This window comes from Exophiala aquamarina, assembly GCF_000709125.1.
Source record: "Exophiala aquamarina CBS 119918 chromosome Unknown aczIA-supercont1.24, whole genome shotgun sequence".
NCBI lineage: Eukaryota > Fungi > Ascomycota > Eurotiomycetes > Chaetothyriales > Herpotrichiellaceae > Exophiala > Exophiala aquamarina.
Window position 1 is genome coordinate 26,321 of NW_013550564.1, and position 14,209 is coordinate 40,529.

Below are 14,209 nucleotides of genomic sequence, written 5' to 3' on the forward strand. Positions count from 1 at the left end.
CGCGTTTTAGCTACGCCGCTTATACCCCTAAGTCTTTTCCTTAGTATAGTAGTTAAGGGAAGTTCTTATAGAATTATAAGAGTATAAGTAACTTAACGAGAATACTAAGATAATCGATTAATTACTATATAGTCCTTAGAACATCGACTATAAGAACTTAAGGAGTCTAAAAACCTCGTATACGATCCGCATAGCCCCTAAGGTCTTATATACTAGGCCCCTTAGTGTTTTAGGACTAGTCTTAGCATGGGATGGGTGCTTCTAGGGTCTACCGTAGTCTCATTCCGTGACAGCTTAAGGCTATAGAGATTTATAGTATTATAATCTCTTTACTAATATAGGTAAGTAAGAAGTTTTATTCTAAACGTAGCTACTATAGTATTAGTTTTAGTATTAGTTAATTCTTATCCTACGGTCTTAGACGAGAGAGAACCCCTAGCGACGTAGCCCTGCCTCTTTATCTAACTTACTAGATAGGCGAGAATATATACCGATTCGACCTCTATATACTATAAACTATAGAGTAGGAGCTATATAACCCGTTTCTCCTAAATACTTAGCTTGCCTTCTAACCTAGCCTAACTTAGCCTAATACTATCTGAAACCCAGTGGCCTGCACATAACGCGAGAACAAAGTACGTGACGGAACGAGACGGCGGCAGGCATTTATTGGACGCTCATCCTAGGGAGAACGACACGCGAGCATAGAGAGACATGGAACTACTCTTTTACTGACGCGACTCCCACTGGTGACATAATTGTCACGGAAGCCCTTGTGCGTAACATAAGGGCAAGGGAACAGCAGGCAGCACGTGATGTGTTGTCACGTCACGAGCAGGCGCGTGACTTGGCTTGACTTGACGAGGCGCTGGTCGTTCAGGGGGTACGGGTACGATAGTATGTGTATGGAACAACGGCAGGCAAGCGTGCATGCATCCATACACGTAGGCAGAGAGAGAGAGAGAGAAAGAGACAGAGACATGATTTCATTGTTATCGTCATTGATGGATGATATGGGATTAGTTTTGCACAAACCTCGCACTACGGAAAATCCTACGTCGCTGGAATGAGTCGGAGAATAGCCTCCACTGTTGACTTCCGAACTCTTTTCATCTGTAGTTGGGGCTGGGGACAAGCAATTGCTCTTTTCTCAATAGCTCACTAGACAATTCGGCCGACCGTGGTCCATGATAATGTTGTTCAACCTCAAATATGGTAGACACTTCGCATAAACAAATCCCCATTGGTTGTTGTGTCTGAACCTCTTCAGGATGATGGTGCGCAGATAGTGTGGGCGAGATGTAGCCTTTTACAAGTCATCCGCACCAGCATCATATTCAATCAAGCGATCCGTGGCTGGGGTGATAAGCATGGCACGAGCAGCCCCATGAGACTTGCTATCGAATCCACCAGTCGCACCTGGTCGTCGATAGAGCCATCCCGACAAGTTGGTGTTACTGGCAGGCAAGCAATCGACGTGGCATTTGACCTTCTTCAGATTGAGCGCGTCTAGAGCTGGGATTCGAATACGATTAAAGCCTTGGAGGTTGAATTGGTTGGTGACCTTCCACTTGGAAGCACTGGTTCTGGTGTACTTGAGGCAGATCCAGCAAAGGGTGGTTCCATGAGGCATCCACGTTTTAAGCATCAAGAGGAGGATACGTCGGGAGCTCAGATGATTAGTGTAGATGCAAGGAAGATGCTTGCAATTCTGGTGCAGGCGCACAGGGGTAGGAAGATCAGTGACAGCAGTATTGATTCTCTGGCTCATTTCGAGGAAGAACTTAGAGGTCAACGACAAGGAGACTCGGGTTGGCACATCGAGTTTGTCGTAGATGACGCGAAGAACGTCAGGTGACAATGTGTAGATGTCCTTCTTGGTGGGGTCATACTTTGCAGCGTGCTTGCGCTCGTACGAGACCTTGCGGCGTTTAAAGCTGCGGAGGACCTATGTAATGGTCAGATTACTGGGAGCCATGAAACTGACCCAGCTTGGAGTCGTCGAGGAAGGCAGATGAGGGAGATGATGGGGGATGAACTTACTTCGTCAGGAGCTATCAAAGATCTCTCCACGTTTGAAACTGTCGGGGGACCAGGGCGTTGCGGCACAGGTGCAACAGACGCAACGGAAGACATTGTGGCCTGTGGGTTGACTTGCGGGAAGTTTGGTTGAATTGGGGTGGCCACAGCGACAGCGATCAATTGAGCCAGCGAGAAAATAAGAAGCGTGGCTACACCTTCAAGGTCGACGTGAGATGGTGAGAGAGTGTTCGGAAAAGAGCTGTGGTGTGTAGAGAATTTATGAAGATGGGATGAATGAAGGAGGCCGAGGTAACCAGTGAGACACTTCCACTTTACCTCAGCGATCTGAGCGATTGCAGTCAGATCCGTTGTAAAGTTACAAAAAAGCGCTTGCTCTAATAGACACCCACCAAGAAGATAACTGAGGAGTGTCTCGTCCTGCAGTGCGTGTAATAGCAACTTATCAACAATCTCAAGGTTCTGCCTTGGCATTTCCCCAAGTGCATGAGAGGCTGTTTCCATGTGACTTGGTGCCTTGGATGTGAATATCGAACTCAGACTCGCCTGTACAACTAGTAGAAGGTACAGCGAAGAACCAGAACATAGCTTACTCGAAGTCGATCTGAGAGGAGTAGAACCTCGCTTCAAGGGCGCCATAAGAACGTTTGAGAACGCCTCGACCAGAGGTAGGGGAGCACCACAGCGCCGCCGTATAACCCTGCAAGTACTGTAGCGCGTAACGCCCATGTCAGAATGAGTTTCTGACGCTGGGATTTCTCAATGACTTGACTGTATCTCATATTGCTAAAGCTCACGCGAGAGTATTGCGTTGCCCAGCCGAGAGAAGGTAAGTACTTGTCAAGGCTTTCCTCAATATACTTCCTTACTTTATAGAACTTTGAGGTGACTGACGATCTCATCTCGGTATAGTTTGCTATTGCCAGGTCCGCAATTGCATGTGCATCAGTCACACGCTCCGCAGTATAATTAGCAAGTCCTTGCGCAGTGGTCTGTGCTTGGTCCAACTTGGAGAACAGCACCCTGACCGATTCTAAGCCAGCATTCATTCCCTGGCCATAAAACGGAACCATAGCGTTCGCGGCATCTCCAACAATGACGACGCTATCGCCAAAGTGATGTGGAGAGCATTTGAGATTGACAAGAGGAAGATGTGGATTACGTTTGAATTGGGCGATTAAGTCTTCCGGCTTGATGTGAGTAGTCACGCCCGGGAAATGCTTGTCAAACATTGAAACAAGATCACTGTCCAAACCGGCTTCCAGCTTGTTGAAAAGGCCGACCGGGCCGAACAATGTGCAAACAAAAGACCTGTCGAGATTTGGCAAAGCGATAAACATGAAACTGCCCGCAGGCCAGATATGAAGACGATTCGGATGGATGGCGAAGTCGCCTGATTTGTCTGGAGGCATTCTGAACTCGCACCATAAGCAATCGATGTACTCCTGGTGATAGTTCATCCGAGCGAACTTCATCATGTGAAACCGGGTGGCCGAATGTGCACCATCAGCGCCGATCAAGAGGTCGAAATCTATTTCAATCTCTCTTGCTCGCCCAGAGGAAGGCGTGGACTTGTTCATGACTTCAAACCAAGCTTTCTTCTGCGAAAAGTCTGCGCCGGTCAACTTGTGCTGGAAAAAGAAAGTGACGTTAGGCAAAGAATCTAAGTGATCAAGCAATATATCGTTGAGGCCAGCGCGGTCGACCGACCGCAAGAAGCTGCCATGAACATCATATAACTGAGTTTGTTGAGACAATGCTCCGGTAGCTGACCGAGTGTGGATCATTCGACCATGCATAGGGATTGTCTGGGTCAGAATCTTGTCCAGAAGAACGTCATCGGCAGCAGATCGGAGGGCATTGATACCACGCTCAGAGAGTGCCAGATTGATGGACTTTGTGAAGTTGAGTGGAGTGGTGTCAGCATTCCGTAAATCTGCCATAAAATGGATTTATCAGTCACCATGGCGAGCAGTATCTGAATGCCAGCATACCTCTGCGAAGTTCATATACCTCGACTTCAAACCCCCGACAGGCGGCATAGAGTGCTGCTAGAGAGCCGACAGGGCCAGCACCGACAACGACTACCTTCTTGCCAGGCATGACTGGCATCCACAGTCGTATTGACCTGTGTTCTGGGGGCGACGGAGTTCAATGAGATGACAAAGCAAGAAAGGATGTGAAAGTGGAAGTGGAAGGTGAGTCTGAGAAAAAGTCTTGGACTATCACAAGCCTACGGCAGTCGGTTGAGACCGGAAGAGCGGAGGAATGGATATTCCGTTGCCGAAAACTCTCATTAGCAAGGGAGAGAGAACGTTCACTTGGCCACACGGATAATAAAAGCTTAAGGACTTTGTAGTCCTCTTCACGGACATAAGGAACATACCCTTTCTTGTTTTGTTCTTTTTGGGCAGACCATAGCCTTTTTCACACGCATTAGCGCCACAGAGAGCTGCCAATAATGTATGTTGCATGAAGCTGGGGGAAATTTTCCGAAGGGGGAGGATGGGCTACGATAAGATTAGATCCGAGAAAATGCAAATGTGTCCTACATTCAGTGGCCAAGATGTCTCCTTTGATTGACACCATACTTGGATTGTTTGGAAGCTGGCCGGTCATTAGTAGGAGGCGGGATGCGGAGGGACAGAAAACCAGTCTCCTTTCGTCAAGCGTAGACAAGCTAATTAGCACCGTCTATGCTGCATCTGAAATAAACGAGGTTTATTGTTGCGGCAGCACTAGACGAGTGTTTACGTCATTATCTTGCATTGTGATCGAAGTTGCGCTCGTGCTGTTGTTCCCGCATAACATACTAGTCAGTGGTAGCAACCGACGTCTGGGATAATGTTGGTAGGGAGGGGTCTGCACAGCAGGAATCCAAGGAAATAAAAGGTCTCTCCAGCCACACTGGAGTTTGGTCGGCACACCATGAGCCACCGCCAGTTTCGTGCAATGACCCTATAAGATTTTCAACAACCTGACTAGTAAGAAATACGGCAAACGTGCGGTCTTGTGAACGAGATCATGGGTAAACCGCACGTTCTGGTCAGTGGGGCCGGCATTGCAGGGCCAACGGTGGCCTTTTGGCTATATCGAGCGGGATTTACCGTCACGGTTGTGGAACGATCAACCAAGCTGCGTGCATCAGGGCAGAACATCGACATTCGTGGCCATGGGTTGACCATCATCGAGCGCATGGATCTACAGGACGAAGTGAGGGCGAAGAAGACGAATGAAAAGGGTTTGAGATTCGTTGATGCACAGGACCGAGGTCGAGCTGAATTTCCAGTTGGCGATGGCAAGGGTTTTACTGGGGAGATCGAAATCATGCGCGGTGACCTCGCCATTATCCTGTACGAGGCCACCAAGAAGGATGTGGAATATGTCTTCGGCGATTATGTCAAGGGATATAAGGAGTCGGGCCATGGTCTGGAGGTCGAGTTCACCCACGGGCACCCAACAAGGAAGTTCGACCTCTTGATTGCAGCCGACGGCTGGTCTTCTAAAACAAGAAGAATTGCATTCCCAGACATCAACGACAGCTGTGTCAAGCCACTTGGGCAGTGGGGAGCATGGTTTTCTCTGCCCCGGCAACCTTCTGATAGCGGATGGGCAAGATGGTATAACGCGCCCAAGAGTCGAATGTTGCTGGTGCGACCGGACAACGAAAATGTGACTCGGGCATCGATGTGGATAATGCACGACGACAGACGATTCAAACAAGCCCAACAAGAGACCGAGAGGGAACAAAAGGCCTTGTTGAATGATCTTTTTGGCGACGCAGGATGGGAAACAGACCGGCTTTTAAAGGGGATGCAAGATGCCGATGATTTCTACATTCAGCAAATTGCACAAATCAAGCTGGAGACCTGGTCAAGAGGCCGAGTCGTTCTGGTGGGCGATGCAGCATACTGCCCGACTCCAATCTCTGGGATGGGAACAACCGTCGCGCTTGCTGGAGCATACGTTCTTGCTGGAGAGATTGTGCACCACTGGCCAGACTATACCGCCGGCTTTGAGGCATACGAAAAAAAGATGGGGCCGTTCGTAGCTAAAGCACAGAAACTTGCCCCTGGAGCACCGGGACTCGCAAATCCACAGACTCAACGGGGAATTTCCATATTATATTTCTTGCTTGCTGTGGTGGCTTGGATCCGTTTGCACAAGATCATGGGAGCCTCCTTCAGCCCACCTGCCACAGCAATGGACCTGCCGGACTATGGAACCTTTCGTAGGTAAATTCGCTATGTTCTGGGAAGAGGGAATGAGGGAAGGATTGATAGCCGGAAGTGGTAATTGGTGCCGCCCCAGTTTGAATGGATATCACAGCAGCAAAGGGGCGTCTGGAAGTAGAATAACAGTCAGATATAGGAAAGAGTCATGTTTACGAAGCGAGGGGTTCCTGGTGTAAGAGCCCCATTCTTGAGATTTCCAAGTGCTGCAGGATTTGCACAACTAAGATTGAAGCACCTCTGTGATCTTCGGTTGATTCCATCCGACCCTGGGGATTGTATCCTGCCTCTTCTCAAGAAATGGAGGCAGCATTGCCGTGGCTAAGCCCCCTTGACGTGGGAGGACCGCTGAAACCTCCCAGTTGCCTCTTCTTGAGAGCCATGCAATCCTTTGTGAGAGTCGCGGCTTCATCATGGGCTCTTCCCCCTGGCGGCCCGGCTCTCAGAATGAGAAGATTCATCTAGAGCTCGAATTTGCTGCAGTAGCCCGACCTTGAACAAAATGTAAGCAAGGTATTTATTGTTCCCACTCGCATCAGCAGCATCGTTTGCTGCTTCGTTGATTGACCACCGGAGCAGTTGCCCACAATGCGTCCCACCTTTTCATGGAGGGCAGTCGTTGAGTGGATGAGTCGATTTTCATTGCTTGGACCTCAGTCATATGATACCACGGGGTCTGATATCTGGCTCTCCGTCCCGCATCAACCTTGAATCGCCAAAAGGGCCATCAGCCTTCTTCACTGGCCGCCATGTTGTTCATGCTTGGATCAATTTGTATGCTGTCAAGAAAAGCGGTAATGCAGTAGTGAAATTATCTGACGACGAACGAGTACTCACGTATTGGCCACGGCCACCAGGCCTCCTGTACCCGCAGTCAAACAGTGATATGTGGCAGGTGCCAAGTTCTGTCACGCATACGAGTACCATATAATACGCCTGCAGCCTTCCAGCAATCAAAAGACAATACAAGAAGCAATACTAAAACCGACCGTTACCACTGTATGACTGGTGGCTAGCTAGAAAATGGGGCGTGATGGCCCACCAAAATTACGAGAGAGCTGAGGAGGTCATGGGGAGAGTATTATTTCAACACCGCCGCCGAGGCATCGTCTTCAGGCTGAAGCCACCGTCAGCAGTGTTCCAGTGTCGGCGTTGAACGGCCGGCACCATTTTTGAGTCCACCGATTGCCGAAGAAGTCGCGAACATCTGTTCGCAATTGGACGCTCCAGGCGGGAGAATTGTGGTTCACGATATCGAGTGCGTTAGATAAGTGGAGATTCGGAGTTCGGTTGCCCAAATATATGTACAAATCCTGGTCTCTAAGCAATTGCTGGTGCTCTGCTGTTCGAGACGCGACACCGCCTGTTCACCACTAACTAAGTCCAGCGCGATCAGCATCCCAGGGCCGCTAGACCATCTGTACTCCGTACTTGGTACGACGTATGAGGTAAGCCGGAGTGTCTCCATAGGGGGCTGGGTAGGAGGCCCATGGGGCTTGCGAGACACAAATTAAGCATCTCAAGCACCTACACCATTGCTCATCAGATGCTTGTTCCGATGGCTCTCGCTTCAGCTTGGCAACTGGTCTCGTGCGTCCTGGAAATGCGGCCTGGCCATTATTCGCTACCAGCGAGGATGTGCGAGGTATCACGGGTCGCCTGCACTCCGAAGGCGGTGTGCTTCACTTCGTTCCTCCTCGCGTGATAATGCAGGCGGGCAGAAGGAATATGGAGTATCCCTTGCGTGGGTTGGCTCTTGCTTTTCACTTGTTCAGCCTTCTCCGGGAAGCCGTGCAGATCCGTGGAGCAAGAGTTGGACTGCCCCTCTCAGATGTGCAGCAGATTAATAGGAATAGAGTCGGAACATTGAGTTGTCACAGCCACTGTGCAGGCACAGAAATCGAACAGAGTCATTTGGCAACAATGCAGCGCATCGCAACATAAAAACAAAATAAAACAAAGAATGCTACCAGGCTACTACTGAGTATCAAATTAAAATTTCCTCGATTACCCGGCCAGAGGCCAACGGTGCGGAAAATCCTACATGAATTCCTGCTTTCCTAGTTTCGCCAAGCTCAACTAACGACAGCAAGATAACCAGGAGTACATGGGGGTAGGGACCCGACGCTGAAGGTAAAATAGCGTCTCGCTGGATGTGCTACTCGGGCAATTCCTATCACTCCCTTTCAGTGGTCGCTTGCAAACCCCACACATTGCTCAAACGTTGGCGGATTTGATCTGCTTTCCATTGTCTTCGGAAACACTTCCTAGTCCTGAAAGAACCACGGTGCGCAATGATGGAGCCCTTTTTGGGTGGTAGTCGTTGAACCTGCTTAGAATGATGTTGCTGGGTTGAATCCCAACCGTACCAGTCCCTGTGGACGGTCAAATTCTGGGGAAGCGAGACCTCGTACACGCATCTCTCTCGTCGTCGTAATCGTTGGTATTTTTTCGTTCTGGTCTTCGATGTGAAGAGGCATGTTTTCGTGTGTAGAGTCCAACTCCTAGGCTTGCTTGCGTCCGCAGCAGTCAAAACGCGTAGGAGATTCAATCGGCGAGCAAAAATCTTTCTTCTGCAACCGTCTTAAGTTGGTTCCTCCTCGATGGGGTCCTGGTGGACTTTCCCGTTGGCTTTTCCGTTCCCTTGTTTTCCTCTCTTCAGAATGGAATCGATGAGATCTTGAGAGGACCTATTGTCCGTGTTGATGGTGGCTGGTGGTGGGCAGAGGGTGGTGGTGTCGCTGGAAGCGCGTTCTTTCTGCTTGGGCCGAGAGGTCAGCGTGACTGAGTTGGTGCTGAAAGTCGATGCTCGTGAAGGGGGGCGTGATAGATCCAGTTCGTTGTCTTTCGCTGGTGTACTGGGGCGTGAGGATGTTCTCTCGAGGCCTTTGGATGTTGCGGCTGAAGACCCTGTGTTGCATGGCACAGAGAGCATGGAGCTGCTCAGTGCCGGTGCTGGGTGGGAGGTCGGTGGCGGCCCGGGCGTGGCTGTTCGTGAGGGGATGATAGAGCCCATTGATGCCGTCGACGCGCGGCTGAGACTCGGTGTTGGCGTGAGATAGTTGGGATCGCGCTCCTTGGTCAAGAATGGATGTTCGAGGAGCTGCTTGGCCGTCCACCGCTCTTCAGGAACCCAAGTGATCATCTTCTTGGCGAAGTCGATGAAAAGATCTTTTTCTTCGCCTCGCAGGCGCGACACGGATGCGTCCCAGTCGAGATCTTTCAGGATGTAGTCTGGATACTTGAATTCGCCTTGCGAGTCGAAGAATTGATGAGACTTTGCCCCTCGCTTGAGAAACTCCTTTGGAGGAGGTCCCATCAATGCGATCATCAGACCAAGATGTCTCGCTGGCTGGTAATGGCCTGGTCTCGTATCGATGGAGTCGAATAGACCAAAGTTCTCAAACAAATCCCATAGCATGACTGCCAGATTCCATATATCTGCTGGATATGACCAACCACATTGCAATATGACTTCAGGGGCCATAAATGCATTGGATTGGATGGGCTTGGTGTTCTTCTCGTCTCCGAACACTGCGAGGCCAATGTCGGTGATTTTGGCAGAGGCAATGACTGCATGTGTTGGAGCCTCGCCAAAATCGCTGCACGAGGTATAGATGATACGTCCGTGCGAGTCGGGCATTTTTCGCGGAGATGGATGTTCGATTTCGTGCTGCACAAATCGATCCAGGATAGTCGGATCGCCAAGACCCATCATTATGTTGTCAGCTTTGAGATCGGTGTGTACCACCCCACATTCGGAGTGAAGATAGTCAAGACCTGTAAGTAAAGCGGGCAACAGGATCCGGATTTTCTCGCAACTGAAGCGTCGGCCCGGGAATTTCTCCATACAAAGGTCGATGGGCTCTCGTAGGACATCGTAGACAATGCACAGATGAGAACCGTGTTTGCTTTTGATTTTGAATGTGTCGAGCATGAATCTGATGTGGGTGTAGCCTACATGCTGGGGGTTTGCAGAGAAGAGCTTTTGGGCTATTTCTCTCCGACCTTTTAGATAGTCATCGGTCAACGTGTTGACGTTAATCTTGATGGTAACGTATTTACGATTGCCTGAATTTGGAGAACTGTTTGCTGGTGAGCAGGGCTCGAAATGATTGCTTGGACATGGGAAAAGTATTGACTTACGCTTGGAGATCTTTGGCCAACCAGACAGTGGCTGTCATGCCGAAGCCCAACTTGACGACTAACTTGTACCGGTCGTGGAGGACTTCTCCTAGACGAGCAGGGTAAAAAGTGTCGGCATTGTACTTGGGCAGAGTTTCCTCTTCGATCAATTTATGGCCGGAGACAGTGTCGGCTTGAGGGTGTGGCGAGCTTCCGCGAGAATGCAACATATCACTGATAGACTGACGGTTGGTGTGGCTTCGCGCTCTCTTGAGTAAACTAGGCCGCATGTTGCCGGGTTGCTGAGGGGGGATTGATGGAGAGAAAATTACCGAGAAAGCAAATCGAAGGCCATTCCAAGGCTAGGCAGATACCTGGCAGGTTAGAGAGCGCGAGTTGTCCAGCAGGCGGGGGCGGGTGTTTGTTGAGAAGAAGGGGTGAGGTTGAGATTTTGATGAGGCTGGAAGAAGCGGGCGGAGGAAGCTGAAAAAATACGGAAGTGTCGGCTCAAGGACGTCAATACAGAGTTTGCAGTTTAGGTAAGCAGTTTAGGGTCGAGGGTTGGATGAGGGTGCACCCAGGGTGTTCAGGGTGTTCAGGGTGTTCAGGGTGTTGTGGTTGGAATGCGAGACGAGTTTCGGGTGGAACGGTGGCGGTTCACACGGATATAGGACTGGGGAGTGGGAGTGAGGTGTTTATGTAGTCGTCGTCGCTGGAACTTGTCAGAAACTCAGTCCGGTAAGCATGAGGCTATTTCTGCGTGGACGAAGTTGCACATGGCCGAACCACGGACGAGAGAAGGCTATTGTAGCTAGCAGCGCAGGACAATCGGTGGTCAGTAGTGGGCGATCAGGTTCTCATCTGGTTTCCGGACGAGTGAGCTCACTCAGGTCGGGGCGCCTCTGAGCGACAAGGATAGAGCTGTTAGGGAGAATAGCTGGTACAGAAGATCGAGCTGACCAGGACCCAACCGACCGCTACTTGGACTTGAGCGAAAGCCGGCGGGATGGAAGTAGGTAACAGCGGGCAGCCTACGAGGGAACGGGAATGGCCCCTCGAGATAATAGGAATAATAATTGGCTTTTTTTGCCTGGCTGTTGAACATTCAGTACGGAGTACGGAGTACGAGGAACACAGTGTGGTATTTGTGAGATTGGGCCCAGGGGCCAAAACTCGGTGGATGGCTGCAATTGGCAGGTGGGTAACTGTGACGCAGGAGTCCTCCGTACCGTACAGTACCGTTTAGGACGGTGCATGACGCAACTGACGAGGGCGCGTGCTCGGTTCTCCGTCCTCGTTCGAAATTGGGTCATAAGAGCCAAAATGACGACGACTGACAGGCGTTCTTGGCAGATCCGACCCCAAGTTTAGGCAGATGCCCCCGCCCATCCATCGTCATTTCCTCGGAGTGGCGTCCGCGTCTGACATTTCCACGGCCGGTGACAGATGAGACATTTTTGACATACGAACTACGGTGCGTACTGACTACAAGAGGAAGCGGAGTTACGTCTGACAAACGGGCGCATCCCTTTATAATGACCAAGTTTGCCCCTTCTGGGTGACTTCTTTGGTGACGAGTGCTGATGTCAAGTCACGTGTGACTTCACATCCTCTCGTCAGACGCCGTCATTCCTGTCCTTATCCCACTTTCCCCACCAAGCCACCAACTCCCAATCCTTTCAACGCTCGCAAATCTTGCTTGGTCCATCGAGTGCGTCAACCAATATAGCTTCAAGATGCAATCCGCTTTGTTCCAGAGACTTCCACGCATCGTGGGTCTCGCGGCAGTCCTTGGCCCTCAGATAAGTCAACACGACTTCACCCGGCTTGGTCAGGACTGAGGACCGCCGGCCGGATGTTTTCTACTCGCTAGGATACTCTGGTTCAAGGTTTCCCTGGCCTCCTCCCTGTCTCCCTCCTTACGGATCTCTTTGCGAAGGCGCCTCTCCGCCTTAGCTTTCCTCATCTGCACCCCACGTGACATCAACACAACTAGAAAGGGCACAGCTGCTGCCTGGAGCAGTGCTACTGTCGTGTATGCCCAGCCTCTGCCCATTGCCTTGCTCATGGGGTCGATCGCTGCGGATGCCGCTGCCCCGAGACTACATCGAACAAAATTGTTTGCGGCTGATGCTGCCGCCGACTTCTCCGGCCAGATGTCCACCATCAGCACATTGTATGTCTGATACGTCGCAATCGTTGCATATCCGAGCTAGAATGTTGCGCCGAAGTCAGTGGTTGATAATCTTCAAGATGGGCATCCCCCCACCAGCTTTCCGAGAGGCGCGCATCAACGGTGGGTAAACTTACCAGAAACAGCAATATCATAGGCCCGGCCAAACTGACTTTTTGATCGATTGCCCACCCATACCCAATCATTAGCACCGCAGTGAGAACGCTCACCGGTATGGCCACTTCCATGCGGGCTCTCTCGATTGGAAATTCGCTAAGATCTTGACGGACGCCCTTGACAATGGTAATGCCTCGTTTGCGAGCATATCTGCGATAGTTCCAGTCGATCATCTTCCCTGTTGTAAGCGCCGAAAGCGCGCCTCCAACCGCTATGGGGATAAATACGAGTGCGATTTTGATATCATCAAATCCATACACATCACCAAATGTCGACGCTGCCCCCGTAGAAATTGCATAGAAACATGCAAGGCACAGCCCGGTGGCGACCAGTATAATTAGTGACTCTGGATCAAAGATGATAAGTAGAGTAGGTATCGGATTCGGAAAACGAAACCGGAATGTTTCATGGAGCTGGGCTTGCTTTACCCTGTCGATCTCGATCCCCTTCTGCTGCCGACGTCGGTAGCGAATACTATCAGTCAGGCACCAATTCCACCTGGGCGGGGGGATGGAACCATCCCCGACAACCTTGCGACAAGTCTCCGGCAAGAACAGGAACAACGGAACGCAGAAAACCCCGGCAAAGATGAGAAGAATCCAGAAGATCCAGTGCCAATCGAGCGTCTGACTGATCGCGCCACCGATGATGGGCGCAACCGCCGGCCCGAGCAGCCCACCCAGCGACGCAAATGCAATATATGCACCTCGCTCCTCCGACGTCACCGTATCGCCCACAAGCCCATTCGCCAATGCAACCGTACCACTACTGCCAGCGCTCTGCAGACAACGGAGGACAAGTAACGCCGCATAGCTATTCTGCAGCCCCAGTCCAAGATTCGCAAACATGAAGATCGTAAAGCAGATCACATACGCCGGTCGTCTGCCCACGTTGTCCGAGAATCCTGCAATCATCATAGGCGCTATTCCCTGGAGGATAACGTACGATGTGACCGTCAGGTTGATTTTCGAACCCGACACATGCAGCGCCGCAGCGATGGTGTTCAGCGCCGGGAAATAAATGCTCGATGACAAGGGCGAGAAAAACCCTGCCAGAGAGCCCGCGAAGATGATCAGTCGCTTCTCGTTGGTGCTGTATACCGAGTACTGCTGCTGATGAAGACCTCCTGGACTTTCTGATGGAGGCTCCGTTGCCGAGGCTGAAGACTTTGTTGGATCATGTTGATCTCGCTGTTCTTCGAGATTGATTTCTGAAACTGGTGCGGCTCCAACTAACACTTCGTCGTTGCCCCCGTCTTTCTCATCAAGGTGATGTTCCCGGCCGTCTCCCTCTATAGATTCCTTGGGCTGAACGTTTTCATGTAAAGCCATCATAGCCGCCGAAAGTTACGTAACACTAAAATATAAGTTTCCACCCCCCGGTTCTGACCCGACTGAAAGGAACAACCCAAGTCAGTGATGAGCGCGGCGGTGCAAAGTCAGCAAAGCTGTTCCGAGCAAGC

The 14,209-nt window shown here is 50.8% G+C and overlaps 5 protein-coding genes across 5 annotated transcripts; 1 reads left to right on the forward strand and 4 right to left on the reverse strand.

Annotated features, from left to right (window-relative positions):
* Positions 1-1,309: 1,309 nt before the first annotated feature.
* On the reverse strand, positions 1,310-2,136 carry A1O9_12502 (uncharacterized protein; the record flags this gene model as incomplete). The annotated part of the gene is made up of 2 exons (XM_013398489.1): positions 1,310-1,948; positions 2,044-2,136. The coding sequence occupies 2 exons, from the start codon at positions 2,134-2,136 to the stop codon at positions 1,310-1,312; spliced, it is 732 nt and encodes a 243-aa protein (XP_013253943.1).
* A 530-nt stretch (positions 2,137-2,666) lies between these two features.
* Positions 2,667-4,152, reverse strand: A1O9_12503 (kynurenine 3-monooxygenase; the record flags this gene model as incomplete). Its single annotated transcript, XM_013398490.1, has 2 exons — positions 2,667-3,976; positions 4,035-4,152. 2 exons carry the CDS (start codon positions 4,150-4,152, stop codon positions 2,667-2,669), a joined length of 1,428 nt encoding a protein of 475 aa, XP_013253944.1.
* A 912-nt stretch (positions 4,153-5,064) lies between these two features.
* On the forward strand, positions 5,065-6,279 carry A1O9_12504 (uncharacterized protein; the record flags this gene model as incomplete). The annotated part of the gene is made up of 1 exon (XM_013398491.1): positions 5,065-6,279. One exon carries the CDS (start codon positions 5,065-5,067, stop codon positions 6,277-6,279), a length of 1,215 nt encoding a protein of 404 aa, XP_013253945.1.
* Positions 6,280-8,856: 2,577 nt separating this feature from the next.
* Positions 8,857-10,687, reverse strand: A1O9_12505 (CMGC/SRPK protein kinase; the record flags this gene model as incomplete). The annotated part of the gene is made up of 2 exons (XM_013398492.1): positions 8,857-10,357; positions 10,419-10,687. The coding sequence occupies 2 exons, from the start codon at positions 10,685-10,687 to the stop codon at positions 8,857-8,859; spliced, it is 1,770 nt and encodes a 589-aa protein (XP_013253946.1).
* Positions 10,688-12,228: 1,541 nt separating this feature from the next.
* Positions 12,229-14,078, reverse strand: A1O9_12506 (uncharacterized protein; the record flags this gene model as incomplete). Its single annotated transcript, XM_013398493.1, has 2 exons — positions 12,229-12,609; positions 12,708-14,078. 2 exons carry the CDS (start codon positions 14,076-14,078, stop codon positions 12,229-12,231), a joined length of 1,752 nt encoding a protein of 583 aa, XP_013253947.1.
* Between the last annotated feature and the right edge of the window lie 131 nt (positions 14,079-14,209).